Source organism: Anolis carolinensis, chromosome 6 (assembly GCF_035594765.1).
Source record: "Anolis carolinensis isolate JA03-04 chromosome 6, rAnoCar3.1.pri, whole genome shotgun sequence".
Classification (NCBI taxonomy): Eukaryota; Metazoa; Chordata; class Lepidosauria; order Squamata; family Dactyloidae; genus Anolis; species Anolis carolinensis.
Genome location: NC_085846.1, coordinates 4,145,623 through 4,170,174, shown reverse-complemented (window position 1 = coordinate 4,170,174; position 24,552 = coordinate 4,145,623). Strand labels below are relative to the sequence as shown.

Below are 24,552 nucleotides of genomic sequence, written 5' to 3'. Positions count from 1 at the left end.
TCTGTGTGTTTCCCCCCAAATTGTATCATTCCTGCGCATCCCAAAGCATTGGCTGCACTGTTTTGGGTCCATCCACCAGCGGAGAAAAGCACAGCTTGTTTGGTTTGGGAATCTATAATGGTTTCCATTGGTCCAGTTGTCCAGTTCTTCCCGAAATCCCAATATTTTGGACGGCGGCGCTCCTCCGGAAATGCATCTTTGCCCACAAATGGGAGCCTTGCTTGGAATACTGGATATTCCACACAAAAATGGAATATCACGTGGGGGAAAGGACAAAAATGAAGACCCGCTTGCTCTTTTTTTACGACACCTTCCTTCCAAACGCTGTTTTGTTTTGCAACCAAAGCCGGGAACATTCTTTGCTTTACTTCTTTCATTTGCATTTATAAAAAACCATGGCCTCCTGAGGGGTCACAACCTCTCCCAACGTCCGAGATGGCTGCCAAGTTGGGACCCTCCCTCCTCAGGGTTGTTGTATGTATTCCGGGCTGTATGGCCATGTTCCAGAAGTATTCTCTCCTGACGTTTCGCCCACATCTATGGCAGGCATCCTCAGAGGTTGTGAGGTATGGAGAAACTCGGAAACTCTGCGGAAAGTCCAGGGTGTGAGAAGAGTTCTTTGTCAGTTGAAGGCCAGCGTGAATGTTGCAGTTAATCACCCTAATTTGCATTGAATGGCTTCATCTACTGGCTACTTTCTGCCTGGAGGCATCCTTTGTTAGCTGCCCCTGGTTCCCATGTCTCAGAGTGTTGCTTCTTATTTACTGTTCTGATTTTTGAGTTTTTTAATACTGGTAGCCAGATTTTGTTCATTTTCATGGTTTCCTCCTTTCTGGTGAAGTTGTGAATTTCAGTGGCCTCTCTGTGTAGTCTGACATGATAGTTGTTGGAGTGGTCAAGCATTTCTGTCTTCTCAAATATTAACCTTCCTTGCCTAGTTTCTCCATGCCTCACAACCTCTGAGGATGCCTGCCATAGATGTGGGCGAAACGTCAGGAGAGAATACTTCTGGAACATGGCCAGACAGCCCGGAATACATACAACAACCCTGTGATCCCGGCCATGAAAGCCTTCGACAACCCCCCTCCTCATTCTCAGTGAATCCGACGACCCCTTTCTCTGCCAAACGGGGCCCGCTGGAAAGTATTGGGGGCCACTGCTTTGCCCCGCTTCCCGACTTATCAAGGTGGCCGCATTTCCCGCCCTCTCCGTGCAATGAGAAATGACAAACCATGAAACGGGGGTCTCGCTTTTCTCAATGACCCCCGCTGCCTCAAAAAATATATAAGATTGCCAAGAACAACAAAGACTGGCCATATTTTCCCCTTGCCTCCCTTGCAACTGGAGAGAAATCTATTTTTATGAGACTTAGATTTGGGATCCAAGGGGGTGACGATTTGGGGAAGGGAAGAAGGACACCCCTTTTTTCCGGACCTCCCCACAATGGACACTTCTTGCACCGCCGACTCAAGGAAAGCCCCCCGCCCGCTCCATCATCCCCAGAACCTCAGAAAGACTCCTCGCCTAATCTGCCCCCCAAGAAAGAGAGCCCCGGACCTTCTTTTCCCCGCTCCTCCCCGCTTATGGAAGATTTCAACAAAACACAAAGGTGGTGCTCTTTTTATTTTTGTTTGTTTGTTATGATCTCTAGACGGTGGATGAACAGACAGACACCTTTTTTGGGGGGGTCTCCCTGGGGGGAAAAAAGGAACTTGGGGTGCAGAGGGGGAGGCTGGGGGGTCTGAGATGCTGTACACATTTTTAAAACCTTGCAAGAAATGGAAAATGATATTGTAAATATAAAAAGGAAAAAAACTTCAAGGACTCTGGTGTGATTCTTGGTTGAGGAAGTTACTTTTTCTTTGGATTGCAACCCCCAGAAACCCCCACTCCAATAGGGGATTCTGGGCATAATGCACTGTGTTCTACACCAGACATGGACAAACTGTAGTCCTCTAGGTGTTTTGGACTGCAACTCCCACCATTCCTAACAGCCTCAGGCCCCTTCCTTTTGCCCCTCAGCCACTTAACCCTATGTATTCCTTGTGCCACTTCCTAGTCTTAAGAAGAACCCCAACAAGCCTTTTGCCTGCCTAGGCTGATGGAGAACCTCTGGGATTCCCTCTTTTTCCCTTATAAGAAACGCAAAAGGAGGTCGGAGCCCTTTTGAACACCTCATAGGACTGACTGCATTTGTTTCCCAACCCATGGGGATGCTGGATCTCATGTTTCTCCCCCATAATGGGTCCCACATGTGTCTCCTATCAATTTTTATTATTTCTTATTATTTGTATTATCTTTATTATTATTTCTTATGATATCTTGCCCCTTATAAAAGAGGCATTGTGACCCTGATGTGAACTTTTGGCCGGCACCCCATCCTGACCTGAGCATCATCAGGATGCCTTAGGCCATGTGCTACTAATACGGATTGCCATGATCACCTCTTGAAGAATAAAACAATGGACTTCCTACTCAGCAGACCTCGGAGGGCAAAAGCCAGGCCATATTGGGAAGGAGGAAACCTTTGGACATTTTAATCATCCATCATAAAGGGCTTATTTCTCCCTGCAAGGGGACAGGAATAAACCACCACTGACAAGACAAAGCCATCTCCTCCTTGGACCCTGAATCATTCCGCTTAAGTGGCTGAGGGGGAAAAGGAGAGGGCCTGAGGCTGTTAGGAATGGTGGGAGTTGCAGTCCAAACACCTGAGGGCCCAAATTTGCCCATGCCTGTTATACACTGTAGAATTAATATATTTCGACACCACCTAAACTGCCATGTCTCACTCCTGTGGAATCCTCGGAGTTGTAGTTTGGGGAGGCACCAGCACTTTTTGGCAGAGAAGGATAAAGACCTTGTGAAACTACAATTCCCACGATTCCATAGCATGGAGCCATGAAAGTCCAAGTGGTGTTACACTGCATTCTTTCTACACCCAAGCAGACAGGTGGATAAGCAGATATATCCTAGAGCAGGGCTTCTTAAGCTTTTCCACTTGTGACCTCTTTCCACCTGAGAAATGTTTACGTGAAATAAAATAGGGATGAAAATCAAACATTTGCAAGGCTTGCTAAACAGGCTGTTTTTCTTTTTTATGAAGCATAGCTGAAGCATCTTCTGCAGAGGCCACTGTAAACACTGTAGAACCAATTCACGTCAATGTCTAAAACAGAAAACTTCCCGCTGCCACTATTTCAGGACCCCAATATTGAGCAAAATTGACTCCATTTGGAGTCAGAAGCCACAGTTTAAGAAGCTGCATCCTAGACCATGGTGAATGGGTCATACAATGGAATACAATAAAATCACATGGGAAAAACACATCACTTGAGACAAAAAAGAAACCATGCCAATATAGATTGCTGTGAGTTTTCTGGACTGTATGGCCATGTTACAAAAGTATTATTATTTATTCATTTCTATCCCACTTTTCTCCCGTGAGTGGGATTTAAAGTGGCGTACAACCAGGCCTGTAGCATTTTCAAAACCTCTCCCAATTTTTTTTTTCTGGCTACGGCCCTGCGTACAACATATAAAATTCATACAAATACATCCGACCACAATACATAATCAGTTAAAATATCATATCCCGATATGAAAAAAACCCAATTAACATATCAAATAAAACAATTTAAAACTTACATCAAGCACCATTTAAAGATATCCATAACCTCTGGCCACTGAAGTTATTTGTCAAACATTATCAAAATATTTATCAGACTGGCAGTGCCTATGATCATTTTTAATTCTCTCCTGATGTTTTGCCCACATCTAGGGCAGGCATGCTCAGAGGTTGTGAGGTCTGTTGGAAACTAGGCAAGTGGGGTTTTAATATCTGTGGAGACAATCAGGCCCAGTTAACACTTCCCAACAAAGTATTCCCCCAGGCAGGATGAAGCCAGGCTTTGAAGCTGCAAGGCTATTCAATGCTAACTGCAACATTCCCACTTTCCTTCAGCAGACAAGAGTTCTTTCTCCCACCCTGAACATTATTCCACAGGTATATAAACTTAGTTTCCTAGTTGCCTAGTTTCCAAAGGACCTCACAAACTCTGAGGATGCTGGCGAGAGATGTGGGTGAAACATCAGGAGAGAATGCTTCTGGAACATGTCCAAATAGCCTGGAAAAATCACAGCAACCAAATAATTCCGTCCATGAAACCCTTCGACAACACCTTGCCATTGTAGCTTTTCTGTTTGTTTTCAGGACTCCATGTGCAACTCCACTTTACAATAAATGCGGTTTGACCCCACTTTAACTGCCATGGCTCAGAATCCCGAGTTTCAATTAAAGGAGGGGTCAGTCTGCATTATTTCGACAGTGAGGATGCACACCCAGAATGTGAGAAAGTTCCCTTTTTGGATGGCGATTCTCAGAAAACCCCCAGCCAGCAGAAGTTTCCATCCCCAAAATGAAAAGTTTTAGACGCTCTGGATATTCGATGCATCTCCATTCCTGAGAGCCATTGTTGAAGGTGGAAAGGTAAGAAATACAAATATATAATACAGGTTTACCTCTGAGACTTGAAGCCCTCACCTCTTGACACCTCCAATAGGAAATGTGGTCTAAACATAATATGGAGAGCTCCCTACACCACTCAAAGGAGAAAGAATAGCTGTTCAACATGTTTCTGTGGCTTTTTTATTCCAAACTAACTTTACAAGAAACTAGCTGTGCCCGGCCACGCGTTGCTGTGGCTAGGGCTTAATTTTTCTTTTCTTTTTGTTGTATGAACGTAGAGGCGTGGATGAGAGGTTGTGCTGTCAATTTTCGAGGTTGTGGGGCATTTAGTTTAGTTGTTTTGTCCGGTGCCGTGATTCCATTACCCTTTTATATATATATATATACTAGCTGTGCCCTGCCACGTGTTGCTGTGGCCAATTGGAATTGCAGTGAATAGCCTTGCTGCTTCAAAGCCTGGCTGTTTTCTACTAGGGATGTGTAGTTTGTTTATTTGTTATATTTATATAATAAATAAACAATATATATTTATTATTATTATATATTTATTTATATATTATTATTTATATTTATATTTATATATGTATATATATATAATATTTATTTATATATTAATTATTATATTTTATTATTTTCTTGTATTACTTTTAGTTATTTTCTGTTATAGTATTTTATTGTATTAATTTTTTAGTATTTCTTAGTGTTTTTATTATTTTTATTGGGTTGCTAGGAGACCAAGTTGGGAGGAGCTTAGCCTTCTAACTGGCAGCAACTGGATAAAAGCAATTCTTCCTCTCCCTCTAATTAGGACTTTATTTTTCTTTTCTTTTTGTTGTATCAACCTAGAGGCATGGATGAGGGGTTGTGCTGTCGATTTTCGAGGTTGTGGGGTGTTTACTTTTGTTGTTTTGTCCGCTGCCGTGATGCCATCACTCTTTTATATATATAGAAGATAGATAAAAGCACCAGGTGATTCATTCTCAACCTTCTAGAGTAGGCATGAGACAACCTGGGCCCTCCTTCCAGGTGTTTTGGACTCCAACTCCCACAATTCCCAACAATCTCAGGCCCCTTTCTTTTCCCTCAGGCCCCTTCCCTGGATCTGGGCACTCAACTCCTATTGATGCAGGCCAAAATCCCATTGGCTTTTTCAGCCGCCGCATGACACTGTTGGCTCATGTTCACCTTCCTGTCCATGAGGACTCCAGGATCTTTTTCACACACACACTGCTGTCAAGCCAGGCATCATCCCCATTCTGTTTTCCTTCCTTTCGTATTCTTCTCTTCACCAATCCACCCTTTTTTCTTCTTATCTTCTCTTTTCCCCTCCTTCTTTCTTTCCCTTTCCTATCTCTCCCTCCTTCCCTTCCTCCCTCTTTCTTTCCTTCTACTTTTCTGTCCCTCATCAATCCCACTTTTCTTCTTCTCTCCTCCTTTTCCTTTCTTCCCCTTTCTCTCCCTTCCTTCTTATTTCTTTCCTTCTATTTTCCCTTCACCAATCCACCCTTTTTTCTTCTTATCTTCTCCTTTCCCCTCCTTCTTTCCTTCCCTTTCCCATCTCTCCCCTTCCTTCCTCTTTCCTTCTACTTTTCTGTCCCTCATCAATCCCACTTTTCTTCTTCTCTCCTCCTTTTCCTTTCTTCCCCTTCCTTCTTATTTCTTTCCTTCTATTTTCCCTTCACCAGTCCCCCTTTTTCTCCTTCTTTTCTCCTTTCCCTTCCTTGACCTTTCCTCCCTCCCTTTCATCCTTCCTTCCTCCCTCTTTCTTTCCCTCTATTTTTCCTTCCATTCATATTCTTCTCTTCACCAATCATTTCCTTCTTTTCTTCTCTCCCCTTTCCCTTTCTTTCTTTCTTTCTTTCTTTCTTTCTTTTTTCCCCTTTCTTCCTTCCTTCCTTCTTTCCTTTTACTTTCCCTTCCCTTTTTTCTTCCCTTCCCTTCACCACTCTCCCTTTTCCTTTCTTCTCTCATCCTTTCCCTTCCTTCCGTCTTTCCTTTCCTTTCCTCTCCCATTCCTGCCTCTCCCTTCCTTCACCTTTATTTCCTTCCTTCCTTCCTTTTTCTTTTCCTTTCCTCATCAATCCCCCTTCCTCCTCCTCCTTCTTTTTCTCCTCCTCCTCCTTTCCCTTTTGTTCTCTTCTTTCCTTCCTCTTTATTTCCTTCTACTTTTCCTTCCCTTCATATTCTTCTCCCTCCCTCCCTTCCTTCCTTTCCTTTCCTCATCAATCCCCTGTCTTCTTCTTCTTCTCCTCCTCCTCCTCCTCCTCCTCCTTTCCCTTTTGTTCCCTTCTTTCCTTCCTCTTTATTTCCTTCTACTTTTCCTTCCCTTCATCAGTCTCCCCCTTCCTTCTTTCCTTCTTTTGTCTCTCTCTTTCCTTTCCTCTCCCTTCCTTCCTTCCTTCCTTTCCTTTCCTTTCCTTTCCATTCCTTCTACTTTTCCTTCCCTCATCAATCCGCCTTTTCTTCTTTTCTCCTTTCCCTTCCTTCCTTCCTTCCTTCCTTCCTTCCTTCCTTCCTTCCTTCCTTCTACTTTTCCTTTTCCTCCTCCTCCTTCTTTTTCTCCTCCTTTCCCTTCCTTCCTTTTTCTTTCCTTCTACTTTTTTCCCTTCATATTCTTCTCTTTTCTTCACCAGTCTTCCCCTCCCTCCCTCCCTTCCTCTCTCTTTCTTCTCTCCTTTCCCTTCCTTCCATTCTTTCTTTCCTTTCCTCTCCCTTCCTTTGACCTTCCTTCCTTCCCTCCTTCCTTTCCTTCTACTTTTCCTTCCCTCATCAATCCGCCTTTTCTTCTTTCCTCTTTCCTTCCATCTACTTTTCCTTCCCTTCATATTCTTCTCTTCCCTTCACCAGTTTAACCCTTCCTTCCTTCCTTCCTTCCTTTCTTCTCTCCTTTCCCTTCCTTTCATTCTTTCTTTCCTTTCCTTCCTTCTTCCCTTCCTCTTTCTTTCCTTCTCCTTTTCCTCCCCCTCCTTCCTCCCTTTTCTCCTCCTCCTCCTCCTGCAATCATAAATCCCCCCCCCTCTCTCTCTCTCTCTCTCTCTCTCTCTCTCTCTCTCTCTCTCTCTCTCTCTCTCTCTTACCCCCTCCCCTGAATTCCCTCCAGGGTCTCAATGGCAGAGGATTTTGGGGCGGGGGGCGTTTCCAGGCCGGGCTTGGACCAGATAGGCTGCTTTCCCTCCCTCCCTCCCTCCCTCTTTCCCATCTCTGCAGGTGTGTGCCTGCCTGCCTGCCTGCCTGCCTGCCTCTTTTGGGGAGGGGGCTCCCTTCCCTCCCTCCCTCCCTCCCTCCTCGCTCTCTCCCTCCCTCCCCTGAATCCCCCTCCCCGAAAGGAAAGAGGACGCGGCCTACGTGCCTGGAAAGAGAGCCAGGAGAGAGCCCACGCAGGAGCCACGCAGGCGCCCCTCCCAGCCTCGCTCTCGCGCTCTCTTTTGCTGACCACCAAAGGCCTGGACCCTCCGAAGGGAAGGAAGGAAGGAAGGAAGGAAGGAAGGAAGGAAGGAAGGAAGGAAGGAAGGAAGGAAGAGGAGGAGGAGGAGGAGGAGGAGGAGGAGGAGGAGGAGAAGAGGAAGAAGAAGAAGAAGAAGAAGAAGAAGAAGAAGAAGAAGAAGAAGAAGAAGAAGAAGAAGAAGAAGAAGAAGAAGAAATAAAAAAGGAGGAGAGAAGGAAGGAAAGAAAAAAGGAAGGAAGAAGGGACGAAGGAAGGAAGGGGAAGGGGAAGAAGAAGAAGAAATAAAAAAAGGAGGAGAGAAGGAAGGAAAGAAAAAGGAAGGAAGAAGGGACGAAGGAAAGAAGGAAGGAAGGGGAGGAGGAGGAGGAGGAGGAGAAGAAGAAGAAGAAGAAGAAATAAAAAAGGAGGAGAGAAGGAAGGAAAGAAAAAAGGAAGGAAGAAGGGACAAAGGAAGGAAGGAAGGAAGGAAGGAAGGAAGGAAGGAAGGAAGGAAGGGGAAGAAGAAGAAGAAGAAATAAAAAAAGGAGGAGAGAAGGAAGGAAAGAAAAAAGGAAGGAAGAAGGGACGAAGGAAGGAAGGGGAAGGGGAAGAAGAAGAAGAAGAAGAAGAAGAAGAAGAAGAAGAAGAAGAAGAAGAAGAAGAAGAAATAAAAAAGGAGGAGAGAAGGAAGGAAAGAAAAAAGGAAGGAAGAAGGGAGGGAGGGAGGGAGGAAGGAAGGAAGGAAGGAAGGGGAAGAAGAAGAAGAAGAAGAAGAAGAAGAAGAAGAAGAAGAAGAAGAAGAAGAAGAAGAAGAAGAAGAAGAAGAAGAAGAAGAAATAAAAAAAGGAGGAGAGAAGGAAGGAAAGAAAAAAGGAAGGAAGAAGGGAGGGAGGGAGGAAGGAAGGATGGAAGGAAGGGGAAGAAGAAGAAGAAGAAGAAGAAGAAGAAGAAGAAGAAGAAGAAGAAGAAGAAGAAGAAGAAGAAGAAGAAGAAGAAGAAGAAGAAGAAGAAGAAGAAAGGAATAAAAGAAGGAAGGAAAGAAAAAAGGAAGGAGGGAAGGAAGGAAGGAAGGAAGGAAGGAAGGGGAAGGAAAAGAAGGAGTAGGAGGAGGAGGAAGGAAGGAATAAAAAAGGAAGGAAGGAAGGAAAAAAGGAAGGAAGGAGGGAAGGAAGGAAAAGAAAAAGGAGGAGGAGGAGGACGGAAGGAGGGAAGGAAGAAAAAAGAGGAAGGGAAGAAGGAAGGAAGGGAAGAAGGGTGGATGCGCCGCAGGGAAGAGCGAGCAGGAGGGGCGGGGAGGCTCCAAAATGAGTCGGGGTCGCCTCCCTCCCTCCCTCCCTCCTTTCATTCTCTCTCTCTCTCTTTCTCCCTCCCTCCCTCCTTCCTTCCCTCTCTCTTTTGCATTCTGTCTGGGTGTGCAGCCGGCTAAAAATAGACCTCCTCTTCCCTCTCCCGCGCTCCCTCCTTCCCTCCCTCTCTCTCTCTCTCTGACGCAGGGGAAGGAAGGAAGGGAGGCAGACCCCCCCCCCCCAATACACTTGGACACGGAGAGGATCGGGTTGTCACAGGGGAGGGGGAGGCAGGGAGAGACCCCTCTTTCTCCTGACCCAGAAGAAGGGAGGGAGGCAGAAAAGAGAGCCCTCCGCCTTTGGTCGGGGGTGGGAGAAATATTAGGGGGGGGGGGGTCCTGATTAATTATTATTAATTAATTATTCAATGCTGCAGCTCTGGACCACTTCCCATCATGGAATCCTAGAGTTGGAAGAGACCCCCAAAGCCTTTCTGCCCAACCCCTGAAAATACACACATACATACATAGATGACAGCCGGATAATTGATAAATAATAATAAATAGGTAGGTGATGGATGGATAGATACTTAGATACCAAGATATAGATAGATAGAGAGATAGATAGATGGATGGATGGATGGACGGACGGACGGACAGACAGATAGATGGGTAAATAGACAGATGACAGATAGGTATAGATACAGATAGATGATAAATATATAGATAGGTAGATGATAGACAATAACTATACATAGATAGGTAGATAGATGATTGATAGAGACAGATAGATGGATGGATAGATAATTGATACATTTATGATAGATATATACATAGGTAGGTAGGTAGATACAGATAGAGTAGATAGATGTGTGGGTAGATAGATAGATGACAGAGAGATGATAAATATATAGATAGATAGGTAGATAGATGATAGAGACAGATAGATGGATGGATGGATGGATAGATAGATCATAGATTGATAGATTTATGATAGATAGATGTGTGGGTAGATAGATGACAGATAGATGTTAAATATATAGATAGGTTGATAGATGATAGATAGATAGATAGATAGATAGATAGATAGATAGATAGATAGATAGATAGATAATAAATAGATAGGTAGATAGATGATTGATATGGATGGATGGATAGATAGATATATGGATAGATTGATAGATATATAGATAGAAGATAGATTTATGATAGATAAATATATAGGTAGGTGGGTGGGTAGGTAGGTAGATACAGATAGATGATAGATAGATAGATAGATAGATAGATAGATAGATAGATAGATAGATAGATAGATAGATAGATAGATAGATAGATAGATAGATAGATGCGTGGGTAAATAGATGACAGATAGATATAGATAGATGATAAATATATAGATAGGTAGATAGATGATTGATAGAGACAGATGGATGGATGGATGGATAGATAATAGATTGATAGATAGATAGATAGATAGATAGATAGATAGATAGATAGATAGACAGACAGATGGATAGCTATGTGGGTAGATAGATGACAGATAGAGATAGATGATAAATATATAGATAGATAGATGATAGATAGATAATAAATACATAGGTAGATAGATGATTGGTAGAGACAGATAGATGGAGGGATGGATAATAGATTGATAGATTTATGATAGATAGATAGATAGATAGATAGATAGATAGATAGATAGAAATAGATGGATAGATAGATAGATAGATAGAAATAGATGGATAGATAGATAGATAGATAGATAGATAGATAGATAGATAGATAGATACAAATAGATGGATAGATAGATAGATAGATAGATAGATAGATAGATACAAATAGATGGATAGATAGATAGATAGATAGATAGATAGATAGATAGATAGATAGATAGATACAAATAGATGGATAGATAGATAGATAGATAGATAGAAATAGATGGATGGATAGATAGATAGATAGATAGATAGATAGATAGATAGATAGATACTAATAGATGGATAGATAGATAGATAGATAGATAGATAGATGAAAGATAGATAATAAATACATAGATAGGTAGATAGATGATTGATAGATATAGATGGATGGATGGATAGATAATAGATTGATAGATTTATGATAGGTAGGTAGGTAGATGATAGATATAGATAGCTAGATGATATACATAGGTGATAGGAACGTACCAACGTAGATGATAGATACATAGATAATAGATAGATAGATAGATACTGTATATACATAGATGAGCCCCCGGTGGCACAGCATGTTAAAGCACTGAGCTGCTGAACGTGCAGACTGAAAGGCACTCTGCTCATGTTCGGAATCATTCTGCTCATGCTCAGAGGTCTTCTACTCATGTTCAAAGGCACTCTGCTCATGCTCAGAGCCACTTATGTTCAAAGGCACTCTGTTCATGCTTAAGGCATTTATGTTATGCTCAGGTGCCCTCAGGTCATGCTCAGAGGCACTTATGTTCAGCGGCATTCTGTTCATGCTCAGAGGCATTTATGTTTCAGAGGCACTCTGCTTATGTCCAAAGGCACTTTGCTCATGCTCAGAGGCATTTATGTTTCAGAGGCACTCTGTTTATGCTCAGAGGCACTCTGCTCATGTGTAAAGCCACTCTGCTTATGCTCAGAGACATTCTGCTCATGCTCAGAAGCACTCTTCTCATGCTCAAGTGCAATCTGCTATTGCTCAGAGGCAGCTATGTACAGAGGCACTCTGCTCAGGTTCAGAGGCATTTATGTTTCAGAGACACTCTGTTCATGTTCAGAGGCACTCTTCTCATGCTCAGATGCAGTCTGCTCTTGCTCAGAGGCAGTTATGTTTGGAGGCACTCTGTTCATGCTCAGAGGCACGTGTTCAGAGGCACCCTGCTCAGGTTCAGAGTCATTTATGTTTCAGAGGCACTCTGCTCATGTCCAGAGGCACTCTCTCCATGTGCAAAGGCACTCTGTTCATGCTCAGATGCAGTCTGCTCTTGCTCAGAGGCACATGTTCAGGTGCACTCTGCTCAGGTTCACAGACATTCTGCTCATGCTCAGAGGCACTCTTCTCATGCTCAGATGCAGTCTGCTCTTGCTCAGAGGCAGCTATGTTCAGAGGCACTTTGCTCAGGTTCAGAGGCATTTATGTTTCAAAGGCACTCTGTTGATGCTCAGAGGCACTATGTTCAGCAGAGGCAATCTGCTCTTGCTCAGAGGCAGCTATGTTCAGAGGCACTCTGTTCATGCTCAGAGGCACTTATGTTCAGAGGCACTCTGTTCATGCTCAGAGGCATGTAAGTTTCAGAGGCATTCTGCTCATGCCCAAAGGCACTCTGCTCATGCTCAGATTTATTCTGCTCATGTTCGGAGGCACTCTGTTCATGCTCAGAGGCACTTATATTCAGGGGCACTCTGCTCAGGTTCAGAGACATTTATGTTTCAGAGCCACTCTGCTCATGTCCAAAGGCACTCTGTTCATGCTCAGAGGCATCTATGTCCAGAAGCATTACTCAAGCTCAGAGGGGGAGTCCGGGGAGGCCCAAGCGCACGGGGCATGACACCCAGAAGAGGCCCTGGGAGCGCTTGGCCTTTCTTTCTTCGGCGGGCACGGTTGTTCAGAGGCAGCTCACATCCATTGCTCCTCCCGGCCCATATAGATCCCTCGCCTGCCTGCTTCCCTTCCGAAAGTGCGTTTTATGGATAATTTATAAGCCGCCAGTGACAGATTTAAAGCCAATCCGTTTCGGCTCAAAGAAGCAGCAAGAGGGGAAGGGAAGGGGGGGGGGGGAAAGAGAGGCATTTGCTAGTTTCTGAATATTGAACCAAAGTGTATATACAAGGCATGGGCCAAGTTGGGCCCTGCAGGTGTTTTGGACTGCAACTCCCATAGACATTTGTAAAGTGTGTCCCATTATCGGATTATATTTCCTGGTGTAAACCATGGTGTTTTGGACTCCAACTCCCACCATTCCTGACAGCCTCAGGCCCCTTCCTTTTGCCCCTCGGCCGCTTAAGCGGCCGAGGGGCAAAAGGAAGGGGCCTGAGGCTGTGAGGAATGGTGGGAGTTGCAGTCCAAAACACCTGCAGGACCCAACTTGGCCTTTCCATGGTCTATACAGCTGCAGCATCTCCTGCCTGGGCTATCATGGGCACATGAGTGATTGACAGGCCCGGGAAGGGGAGCAACGCCTATCAGTCAAAGCCGGGTGAAACTAGGTGCCAAGGTCTCTTGGGGAACAGGGCTCAAGGCGCCGGATCTCATGGGTCACTGCCAGGGCAAGGGGTTTGCCATCCACTGTGATGCCCATCATTGCTTTTTGTGGCTCGCTGCTTCCACCTGGTGGTCGCCTCCTGCATTGCTTGCAGCCTGCTTGCAATCTGTTTTTTTGGAGGGAGACAGACTACCACAACTATCATCCCCCAAGGTGTTATAGAGTGCTGAACTGGGACAGGGAGTGCAAGGATAGATCCAGGCCCCATGTAATCATTCATGGACTTGCATTAAAGAATACCCCGATATTGCAGCTGAAATTCTACTAACTTTGACCAAATTATGTTGTCGGAGGTTTTCATTGCCGGAATCACTGGGTTGCTGTGGTTAAACCGCTGAGCTGCTGAACTTGCTGACTGAAAGGTCAATGATTCCAATTCAGGGAGTGGAGTGAGCTCCCGCTGTTAGCCCCAGCTCCGCCCTTCTCACCCCGAAGGGGACTCAGGGCGGATCACATTATATACATATAGGGCAAACATTCAATGCCCATAAACACATAGAACAGAGACAGAGACAGACGCAGAGGCAATTTAACCTCCTGAGGGGATGTTCGATTCTGGCCACAGGGGGGAGCAGATGCTTCCTCATCCACTGTGACGGCACTTCCTCATTCCAACATCGTAAATTAGTTAAATTTGCCTCCCCACTTTTTATAAGTGGTACCTTATTTCCTACTTGATAGATGCAACTATCTTTCGGGTTGCTAGGTCAGCAACGAGCAGGGGCTATTTTTTATTTTTCAATTAACGGGTGCTCACCCGGACACAGGCTGGCCTCGAACTCATGACCTCATGGTCAGAGTGATTTATTGCAGCAGGTTGCTCACCAGCCTGCGCCACAGCCTGGTTATGATTTTACAAATTAAGCACCAAAACATCATGTTTTACAACAAATTTGACAGAAAAAGCAGTTCAATACGAAATTGAATTCCCCGGTGGCGAAGTGCGTTAAAGCGCTGAGCTGGAGACCGAAAGGTCCCAGGTTCAAATCCCGGGAGCAGAATGAGCGCCCGCTGTTAGCTCCAGCTCCTGCCAACCTAGCAGTTCGAAAACATGCCAATGTGAGTAGATCAATAGGTACTGCTCCGGTGGGAAGGTAACGGCGCTCCAGCAGTCATGCCAATGGCCACATGACCTTGGAGGTGTCTATGGACAACGCCGGCTCTTCGGCTTAGAAATGAAGATGAGCACCAACCCCCAGAGTCAGACATGACTGGACTTAATGTCAAGGGAAACCTTTACCTCTATCAGCATCTCGGGGTGCATCTACACCAGTGGTTCTCAATCTATGGGTCTGAAGGTGTTTTAACCTACAACTCCCAAAAATCCCAGCCTGTTTACCAGCTGTTAGGATTCCTGGGAGTTGAAGCCCAACAAGGTATTGTGGACAAATAGTTCAAGGATTTTATACTGTATGGTTTAAAATGTATTTATTGTATTTTGTTAAATTATTCAATTGTTTTAATTGTTTATGCTTTATCTTCTTGTATTGTATATTGGCATTGAATTTTTGCCAGATTGTGAGCCGCCCTGAGTCCCTTCAGGTGAGGGGCCGGGCTGTGGCGCAGGCTGGTGAGCAGCCTGCTGCAATAAATCACTCTGACCATGAGGTCATGAGTTCGAGGCCAGCCCGTGGTGGGGTGAGCACCCGTCAATTAAAAAATAAAAAATAGCCCCTGCTCGTTGCTGACCTAGCAACCCGAAAGATAGTTGCATCTATCAAGTAGGAAATAAGGTACCACTTATAAAAAAATGGGGAGGCAAATTTAACTAATTTACGACGTTGGAATGAGGAAGTGCCGTCACAGCAGATGATGAAGCAGCTGCTCCCCCCTGTGGCCAGAATCGAACATCCCCTCAGGAGAAGGTTAAATTGCCTCTGCGTCTGTCTCTGTCTCGGTTCTATGTGTATATGGGCATTGAATGTGTGCCCTATATGTATATAATGTGATCCGTGCTGAGTCCCCTTCGGGGTGAGAAAGAAGGGCGGAATATAAATACTGTAAATAAATATAAAATAAATAAATAGAAATGAGGGAAATAAATAAATAAATAGATAAGCAACATCTAGGAACCCACAGGTTGGGAACCACTGAAGGACAGGAAAGAAAGGAGATTCCACACTGTGAAAGCTATTCAGCAGTGGAACTCTTTGCTCAGGAGTGTGGTGGAAATTCCTTCTTTGGAGGCTTTGAAGGAGAGGCTGGATGGCCATCTGTTGGGGGGGCTTTGAAGGTGATTTTCCTGATTCTTGGCAGAATGGGGTTGGACTGGATGGCCCATGAGCCGGCTCTTCAGCTTAGAAATGGAGATGAGCACCAACCCACAGAATATGAGTAGATCAATAGGTACTGCTCCGGCGGGAAGGTAACGGCACTCCATGCAGTCATGCCAGTGGCCACATGGCTTTGGAGGTGTCTACGGACAACGCCGGCTCTTCGGCTTAGAAATGGAGATGAGCACCAACCCACAGAGTATGAGTAGATCAATAGGTACTGCTCCGGCGGGAAGGTAACGGCACTCCATGCAGTCATGCCAGTGGCCACATGACCTTGGAGGTGTCTACGGACAACGCCGGCTCTTCGGCTTAGAAATGGAGATGAGCACCAACCCACAGAGTATGAGTAGATCACTAGGTACTGCTCCGGCGGGAAGGTAACGGCACTCAATGCAGTCATGCCAGTGGCCACATGACCTTGGAGGTGTCTACGGACAACGCCGGCTCTTGGGCTTAGAAATGGAAATCAGCACCAACCCCCAGAGTATGAGTAGATCAATAGGTACTGCTCTGGCGGGAAGGTAACGGCACTCCATGCAGTCATGCCAGTGGCCACATGACCTTGGAGGTGTCTACGGACAACGCCGGCTCTTGGGCTTAGAAATGGAAATCAGCACCAACCCACAGAGTATGAGTAGATCAATAGGTACTGCTCCGGCGGGAAGGTAACGGCACTCCATGCAGTCATGCCAGTGGCCACATGACCTTGGAGGTGTCTACGGACAACACTGGCTCTTCGGCTTAGAAATGGAGATGAGCACCAACCCACAGAGTAGATCACTAGGTACTGCTTGGGCAGGAAGGTAACGGTGTTCCATGCAGTCATGCCAGTGGCCACATGACTTTGGAGGTGTCTACGGACAACGCCGGCTCTTCGGCTTAGAAATGGAGATGAGCACCAACCCACAGAGTATGAGTAGATCAATAGGTACTGCTCCGGCGGGAAGGTAACGGCACTCCATGCAGTCATGCCAGTGGCCACATGACTTTGGAGGTGTCTACGGACAACGCCGGCTCTTGGGCTTAGAAATGGAAATCAGCACCAACCCCCAGAGTATGAGTAGATCAATAGGTACTGCTCTGGCGGGAAGGTAACGGCACTCCATGCAGTCATGCCAGTGGCCACATGACCTTGGAGGTGTCTACGGACAACGCCGGCTCTTGGGCTTAGAAATGGAAATCAGCACCAACCCCCAGAGTCGGTCATGACTGGACTTAAAGTCAAGGGAAACCTTTACCTTTAGTAATTACTGTATTACTGTAACATGGTGGAAGAACTTCCTGACTGTGTGTATGAGACAGGGAGAGAGCTGTTCAGCAGTGGAACTCTCTGCTGGGGAGTGTGGTGGAGGCTTCGAAGGAGAGGCTGGATAGGGGGGCTTTGAAGGCGATTTTGGCAGAATGGGGAGATATATAGAGGGGGGAAAGTGCCCCATCCCGGTCTCCAGGGGGCGCCCTTGCTCTCCGGAGTCATCACAATCCTCTCCTGTTGGCGCCCCCTACAGGCCGCCTGTTGTTGGCGTCACAAGCCTCCTCCCTCCTCCTCCTCCTGGCCTTTTGCCACCGGGAGGGAGGGAGGGTGGGAGGGGTCTCCCTTGGGTCATCCTCCGCCCCATGGGCCTGATCTCTCCTCCGGCGCCGCCCCCCTGCCAGGACCCCGAGGGCTGCTGCCTGGAGCTCCACGAGACCCTGGTGGTCCTGGTGGCCCTCATCCTCCTGGTCCAGGTGGCCCTCAAGCTCCTCACCCTGGTAGGGCTCCGCGCCGGGTTGTAGTCCGAACTGCTTGTTCACCGGGGGAACGCCCTTGGGCAACACCCTAGCTCAGGCATGGGCCAACTTGGGCCCTCCCTCCAGGTGTTTTGGACTGCAACTCCCACCATTCCTAACAGCCGGTAGGCTGTTAGGAATGGTGGGAGTTGCAGTCCGAAACACCTGGAGGGAGGGCCCAAGTTGGCCCATGCCCACTGTCTCAATACCAGGGAGTTATAGTTTCACAAGACTTTGTAGAACTACAACTCCCAGGGTTCCATAGCGTTGAGCCTTCTGAGACTATAGCTTCCAGGAAAGGCCTTATGAGACTACAACTCCCAAGAAAGACCCCATGAGGCTATAAGCCATAGAGCGCCGTTGCATTAAGCCTTGTAAAACTAGAACTCCCAAGGAAGTTCTATGAGGTTGCAACTCCCAGGACCCTATAGCGTTGAGCCTTTGGAAACTATCATTCCCGGGAAAGACCTTGTGGGACTACAACTCCCAGGATCCCATACTGTTGAGTGTTCCGATACTGTACCTCCCGGAAAAGGCCTTGTGGAACTACAACTCCCAGGCTCCCATAGCATTAAGCCTTTGGAAACTATAGCCCCCAAGAAAGGCCTTATGAGACTATAACTCCCAGGATCCCATAGCATTAAGCCTTTGGAAACTATAGCTCCCAAGAAAGGCTTCATGAGACTATAACTCCCAGGATCCCATAGCATTAAGCCTTTGGAAACTATAGCTCCCAAGAAAGGCCTTATGAGACTATAACTCCCAGGATCCCATAGCATTAAGCCTTTGGAAACTATAGCCCCCAAGAAAGGCCTTATGAGACTATAACTCCCAGGATCCCATAGCATTAAGCCTTTGGAAACTATAGCTCCCAAGAAAGGCTTCATGAGACTATAACTCCCAGGATCCCATAGCATTAAGCCTTTGGAAACTATAGCTCCCAAGAAAGGCCTTATGAGACTATAACTCCCAGGATCCCATAGCATTAAGCCTTTGGAAACTATAGCCCCCAAGAAAGGCCTTATGAGACTATAACTCCCAGGATCCCATAGCATTAAGCCTTTGGAAACTATAGCTCCCAAGAAAGGCTTCATGAGACTATAACTCCCAGGATCCCATAGCATTAAGCCTTTGGAAACTATAGCCCCCAAGAAAGGCCTTATGAGACTATAACTCCCAGGATCCCATAGCATTAAGCCTTTGGAAACTATAGCTCCCAAGAAAGGCCTTATGAGACTATAACTCCCAGGATCCCATAGCATTAAGCCTTTGGAAACTATAGCTCCCAAGAAAGGCTTCATGAGACTATAACTCCCAGGATCCCATAGCATTAAGCCTTTGGAAACTATAGCCCCCAAGAAAGGCCTTATGAGACTATAACTCCCAGGATCCCATAGCATTAAGCCTTTGGAAACTATAGCTCCCAAGAAAGGCCTTATGAGACTATAACTCCCAGGATCCCATAGCATTAAGCCTTTGGAAACTATAGCCCCCAAGAAAGGCCTTATGAGACTATAACTCCCAGGATCCCATAGTGTTGAGCCTTCCAAAAACGATAGTTCCTAGAAAAAGCCTTATGGAACTACAACTCCCAGTAACTCACAGGCATTAAGCCTTGTGAAACTATAACCCCCCAAGGAGGATCTGTGAGACTATAACTCCCAGGGTCCCATAGCATTGAGCCTTCCGAAACTATAGCTCCCGGGAATGGCCTTCTGGAACTACAACCCACAATGTCCCATACCATTAAGCCTTATGAGACTACAACTCCCAGGGTCCCATAGCATTGAGCCTTCCAAAAACTATAGTTTCCTGGAAAAGCCTTATGGAACTACAACTCCCAGTACCTCAAAGGCATTAAGCCTTGTGAAACTATAACCCTCCAAGGAAGATCTGTGAGACTACAACTCCCAGGGTCCCATAGCATTGAGCCTTACGAAACTATAGCTCCCAGGAAAGGCCTTATGGAACAATGTCCCATACCATTAAGCCTTATGAGACTACAACTCCCAGGGTCCCATAGCATTGAGCCTTCCAAAAACTATAGTTTCCTGGAAAAGCCTTATGGAACTACAACTCCCAGTACCTCAAAGGCATTACGCCTTGTGAAACTATAACCCCCCAAGGAAGATCTGTGAGACTACAACTCCCAGGACCCCATAAAGTTGAGCCTTGTGAAACAATAGCTCTCAGGAAAGGCCTTGTGGAACTACAACTCCCAGTATTCCATAACATTGAGTCTTGTGAAACTATAATGCCCAGGAAAAACCTTATGAGACTACATCTCCCAGGATTTCATACCATTGAGCCTTGGGAAACTAAAACTCCCAGGAAAGTGAGACTGCAACTCCCAGAGTCCCATAGCATCGAGCCTTCTGAAACAATAGCTTCTGAGAACAACCTTATGGATCCACCTTGTGAGACTACAACGCTCAGGATCCCATAAAGCTGAGCCTTCCGAAACTATAATTCCCAGGAAAGGCCTTGTGAAACTACAACTCCCAGTATCCCATAGCATTGAGCCCTGGGAAACTATAACTCCCAGGAAAGAAAACCTTATAAAACTATAATTCCCAGGAAAGGCCTTGTGGAAGTACAACTCCCAGTATCCCATAGCATTGAACCTTGGGAAACTATAACTCCCAGGAAAGAAAACCTTATAAAACTATAATTCCCAGGAAAGGCCTTGTGGAACTGCAACTCCCAGTATCCCATAGCAGTGAGCCTTGGGAAACTATAACTTTCAGGAAAGAAAACTTTATAAAACTATAATTCCCAGGAAAGGTCTTGTGGAACTACAACTCCCAGTATCCCATAGCAGTGAGCCTTGGGAAACTAAAACTCCCAGGGGGAAAAACCTTATAAAACTATAATTCCCAGAAAAGGCCTTGTGGAACTGCAACTCCCAGTATCCCATAGCATTGAGCCTTGGGAAACTATAACTTTCAGGAAAGAAAACCTTATAAAACTATAATAATAATAATAATAATAATAATAATAATAATAATAATAATAATAATAATAATAACAACTTTATTTTTATACCCCGCCTCTATCTCCCCAAAGGGGACTCAGGGCGGCTTACATGGGGCCAAGCCCAAATAAAAACAATAGCAATATAAAACACAACAATAGACAAAAAAACATGCACAATTATAAAAATTTAAACATTTAATTCCCAGGAAAGGCCTTGTGGAACTGCAACTCCCAGTATCCTATAGCATTGAGCCTTGGGAAACTATAACTCCCAGGGAAAAAAAAAAACCTTGATGAGACGGCAACTCCCAGGATCTCATGCCGTTGAGCCTTCCGAAACTATAGCTTCCGGGAACGGCCTTCCGGAACTACAACTCCTAGGGAAGACTTTGTGAGGCTACGACTCCCAGGACCCCACAAAGTTGAGCCTTGTGAAACTATCACTCCCTTTGAAAGACCTTGTGAGAACTACAACTCCCAGTATCCCATAGCAAGTGGGCCTTGGGAAACTATAACTCCCGGGGGGGGGGGACTATAAGTCCCAAGATAAACTCCCAGGATCTCATGCCATTGAGCCTTGGGAAATTATACTACAACTCCCAGATCTAATGTGCTTTCTCTTTTTCCCGCCACAGATCTACTGCTATCTCTGCCAACTTTTGCACAGTTTCTGCGCCATGATCATTGCCAAAGGTGAGTTGGGATACACGTGGTGAAAGTTGGGCCCTGCAGGTGTTTTGGACTGCAACTCCCAGCATTCCTCACAGCCTCAGGCCCCTTCCTTTTGCCCCTCGGCCGCTTAAGCGGCCGAGGGGCAAAAGGAAAGGGCCTGAGGCTGTGAGGAATGGAGGGAGTTGAAGTCCAAAACACCATGGTTTACACCAGGAAATATAATCCGATAATGGGACACACTTTACAAATGTCTATGGGAGTTGCAGTCCAAAACACCTGCAGGGCCCAACTTTCACCATCCCTATATTATAGATATTCCTAAAACGGGAATCCCAAACCCTTCTGTTCCCAGGGATTCTCCTCCCGGAAAATACATATTTTTTAAAACACTCGCCTCGACACTCTGTTCCCAGACGCTCTAAACGTTGGCATTTAACTCGTGTTACATAATGGCATTATATAATTTCTCGGCGTTGTTTTCAATCCGCCGCTTGAAACAATTGCTAGAAATTGTTGTCTGTTGCCATTTGCTGTTTTATCAGGAATTATGTAACAAGCTGGGTGGGGGAAAAATAGACATCAAATATTGCTGTCGTGGCAAAAAATTCCCCAGATACAGATATTTGAGACCCATTGTCTCAAATGGGTGCCGATTTAATGCAGTTTGGCAACTCTTGAACTGCCCAAACCACAGCTCCCAGGACCCCATAGCGTTGAGCCATGGCAGTTAAAGTGGTCTCAAAGTGCATTAATTCTACAATACAGATGCAACCTATTTCCCTAATTGAGGAAACAAAGCTTCATTCCTATGGAAGGTTGGGGAAGCCTGCCATCTAGTGGCAGATGAGAGCGGCGCAGCCTGTGGAATAATGTTATTAAATTTATTATTATTAATTTATTAGCGACATTTATATCCCGCCCTTCTCACCCCAAAGGGGACTCAGGGCGGCTTACAAGTTATATATACATATAATACATTATATTATTAGTATAGCACAATATAAGCATTATATGTTATTATATTGTACTCTACAACTATATTGCAATATTATTAGTAATATTGCATGTAATATAAATATACAATTTACTAATTTAACCCAAAAGGGACTCAGGGTGGCTTACAAGTTATATATACATAGAATATATTATATTATTAGTATAGTGCAATATAAGCACTATATAAGCATTATATGTTATTATATTGTACTCTATGACTATATTGCAATATTATTAGTAATATTGCATGTAATATAAATATACATTTTAACGCAAAATTGTGCACTTCTGGAGTTTCAAATCCATGGAGACATGGCAGACAGAGATGCATAAACACACTTTGGCCCCACTTTGGACTACAACTCCCAGCATTCCTCATCATGCTTTTCTAGGGCACATGGGAGTTAATATTAATAATAATAATAATAATAATAATAATAATAATAATAATAATAATAATAATATCAATTCTTTATTTATATCCCATGCACAAACATAGAGGGTGAATACATGCTGTAAAAAGGAATGCACTTTGGCCCCACTTTAAACTACAACTCCCAGCATTCCTCATCATGCTTTTCTAGGGCACATGGGAGTTATTATTAATAACAACAACAACAACAACAATTCTTTATTTATATCCCATGCACAAACACAGAGGGTGCATACATGCTGAAAAGGACTGAAAAACTCGGCTTACACCCGAGTATATACGGTACATATAAACGGCAAACATTCAATGCCACAATTTCTTCATAATGTCAAAAGTATAAAGTGACAATAACTTACACATTATAGTAAAAATCCCACATTGAAAAACAATGAATTTAAACATGAAGATCAAACTGCCAAGGAATGCAGTTTGAGCTGCTGTGGCTCAGCACTATTGGATTTTGGTATTATTTATTCCAGGGCCTGCATTGAATAAAATTTTAATCAAATCAGACCACAGGCGGCACTACTCACTTTGGCCACTAGGTGTCAGACTTTCCTAACCTTTCATAGGAATTCAGCTGGATTTACCAAGACCAAGACCAAGCAGGGGACAAATTGGGCCTTCCAGGAATTTTGGACTGCAACTCCCACCATTCCTAACAGCCTCAGGCCCCTTCCTTTTGCCCCTCAGCCGCTTAAGCGGCTGGGGGGCAAAAGGAAAGGGCCTGAGGCTGTTAGGAATGGTGGGAGTTGCAGTCCAAAACCCCTGAGAGGCCCAAGTTGGCCCATTCAACAGTGTAGATGCCCTCATCTGAAGCTCTCCTTTCTCCTTTTTAGAGTGTCAAAGATCGAGACCACCAGCTCCCGCTGTCACGAGGAAAAGCCACAGCCGCAAGCGTTGGGGCCGGTGGTCCGAGTCGGACGTCTCCCGCCAGAAACGCTGCCCGCGCTGCGTCCACTGCACCCTGGAGCCGCTCAAGCTGACCATGAACGTCCAGAACGAGGACAAGGAACCCCGCCGAGCCGGACGGAGGCCGTACGCCGACTACCCGCCGTGCGAATACTGCGAGTGTGAACACCACCACCCGGCGAACCCGCCCCCCACGGCCCCCGCTGTTGTCCGGTACCGGGACGTGGCCTGCGGGACCTCGGAGACCATGTTTTACCCCGGGAGCAACGAGCGCCGGAACACCATCGGGCCGGCCACCGAGATGCAGTACCAGGACGTCGAATACCCCGCCGGAGCCGGCACCCGGACCCGCCGCCCTACCAAGGTCTACATCTATCCGGTCCACCCGCAGACGCCGCCCGGGAGCCGGGCGGCCAGCCCCGAGAGGGCCTACCGGCGCCGGGGGACCGTCACCGAAGAGGGGCCCGAGTACGAGGTCCGGGAGCAGCGCCGGAGGTCCCCCCGGGAGTCCACCGCACCGGTCACCGCCTCGCCGGGCCTGACCCGCTTCCAGAACCTGGCCGCCAGCGTGGCCGCACAGACCGAGGGTGCCGGAGCCAAGTCCAAGACCACGCCTGCCTGGCCGGACCTCACGGGGGGCTCCGACTGGGTCTACCGGCCCCTGAAGTAGATGGAAGCACAGAGAGCCCCAGAGGAAGAAGAGCCCTTCGACACCCCGTCTTGACCCATCTGCCGGGTGGGAGAGAATTAAAGCACAAAAGGGAAACATGGTTGCCTGGCCATCTGTTGGGAGGGTTTTGACTAAGTCCTTCTGCCTGGACAGGATGGCACTTGCGGGTCAGGAGAGAATATTTCTGGAACACGGCCATCCAGCCCAGAATACATACAACAACCCTGTGATCCCAGCCATGAAGGCCTTCGACAACACACTTGGGGTTCTCTTTCAACTCTAGGATTGTTTGCTCCTATCATTTGTCTGTCAGTCTACTGTTTGGGTCGATAAGTTTTCCGGGCTGTATGGCCATGTTCCAGCAGCATTCTCTCCTGACGTTTCGCCCACATCTGTGGCAGGCCTCCTC

The 24,552-nt window shown here is 45.9% G+C and overlaps 2 protein-coding genes across 2 annotated transcripts; both read left to right on the top strand.

Annotated features, from left to right (window-relative positions):
• The first annotated feature begins 9,880 nt into the window (after positions 1-9,880).
• Positions 9,881-12,873, top strand: LOC134292368 (uncharacterized). The gene is made up of 2 exons (XM_062957042.1): positions 9,881-9,907; positions 10,100-12,873. The coding sequence occupies exon 2, from the start codon at positions 11,614-11,616 to the stop codon at positions 12,871-12,873; it is 1,260 nt and encodes a 419-aa protein (XP_062813112.1). The 5' UTR covers positions 9,881-9,907; positions 10,100-11,613.
• Positions 12,874-17,267: 4,394 nt separating this feature from the next.
• LOC134292414 (uncharacterized) lies at positions 17,268-24,239 on the top strand. Its single transcript, XM_062957308.1, has 3 exons — positions 17,268-17,466; positions 21,096-21,153; positions 23,401-24,239. Exons 1-3 carry the CDS (start codon positions 17,332-17,334, stop codon positions 24,141-24,143), a joined length of 936 nt encoding a protein of 311 aa, XP_062813378.1. The 5' UTR covers positions 17,268-17,331; the 3' UTR covers positions 24,144-24,239.
• The last annotated feature ends 313 nt before the right edge of the window (positions 24,240-24,552 follow it).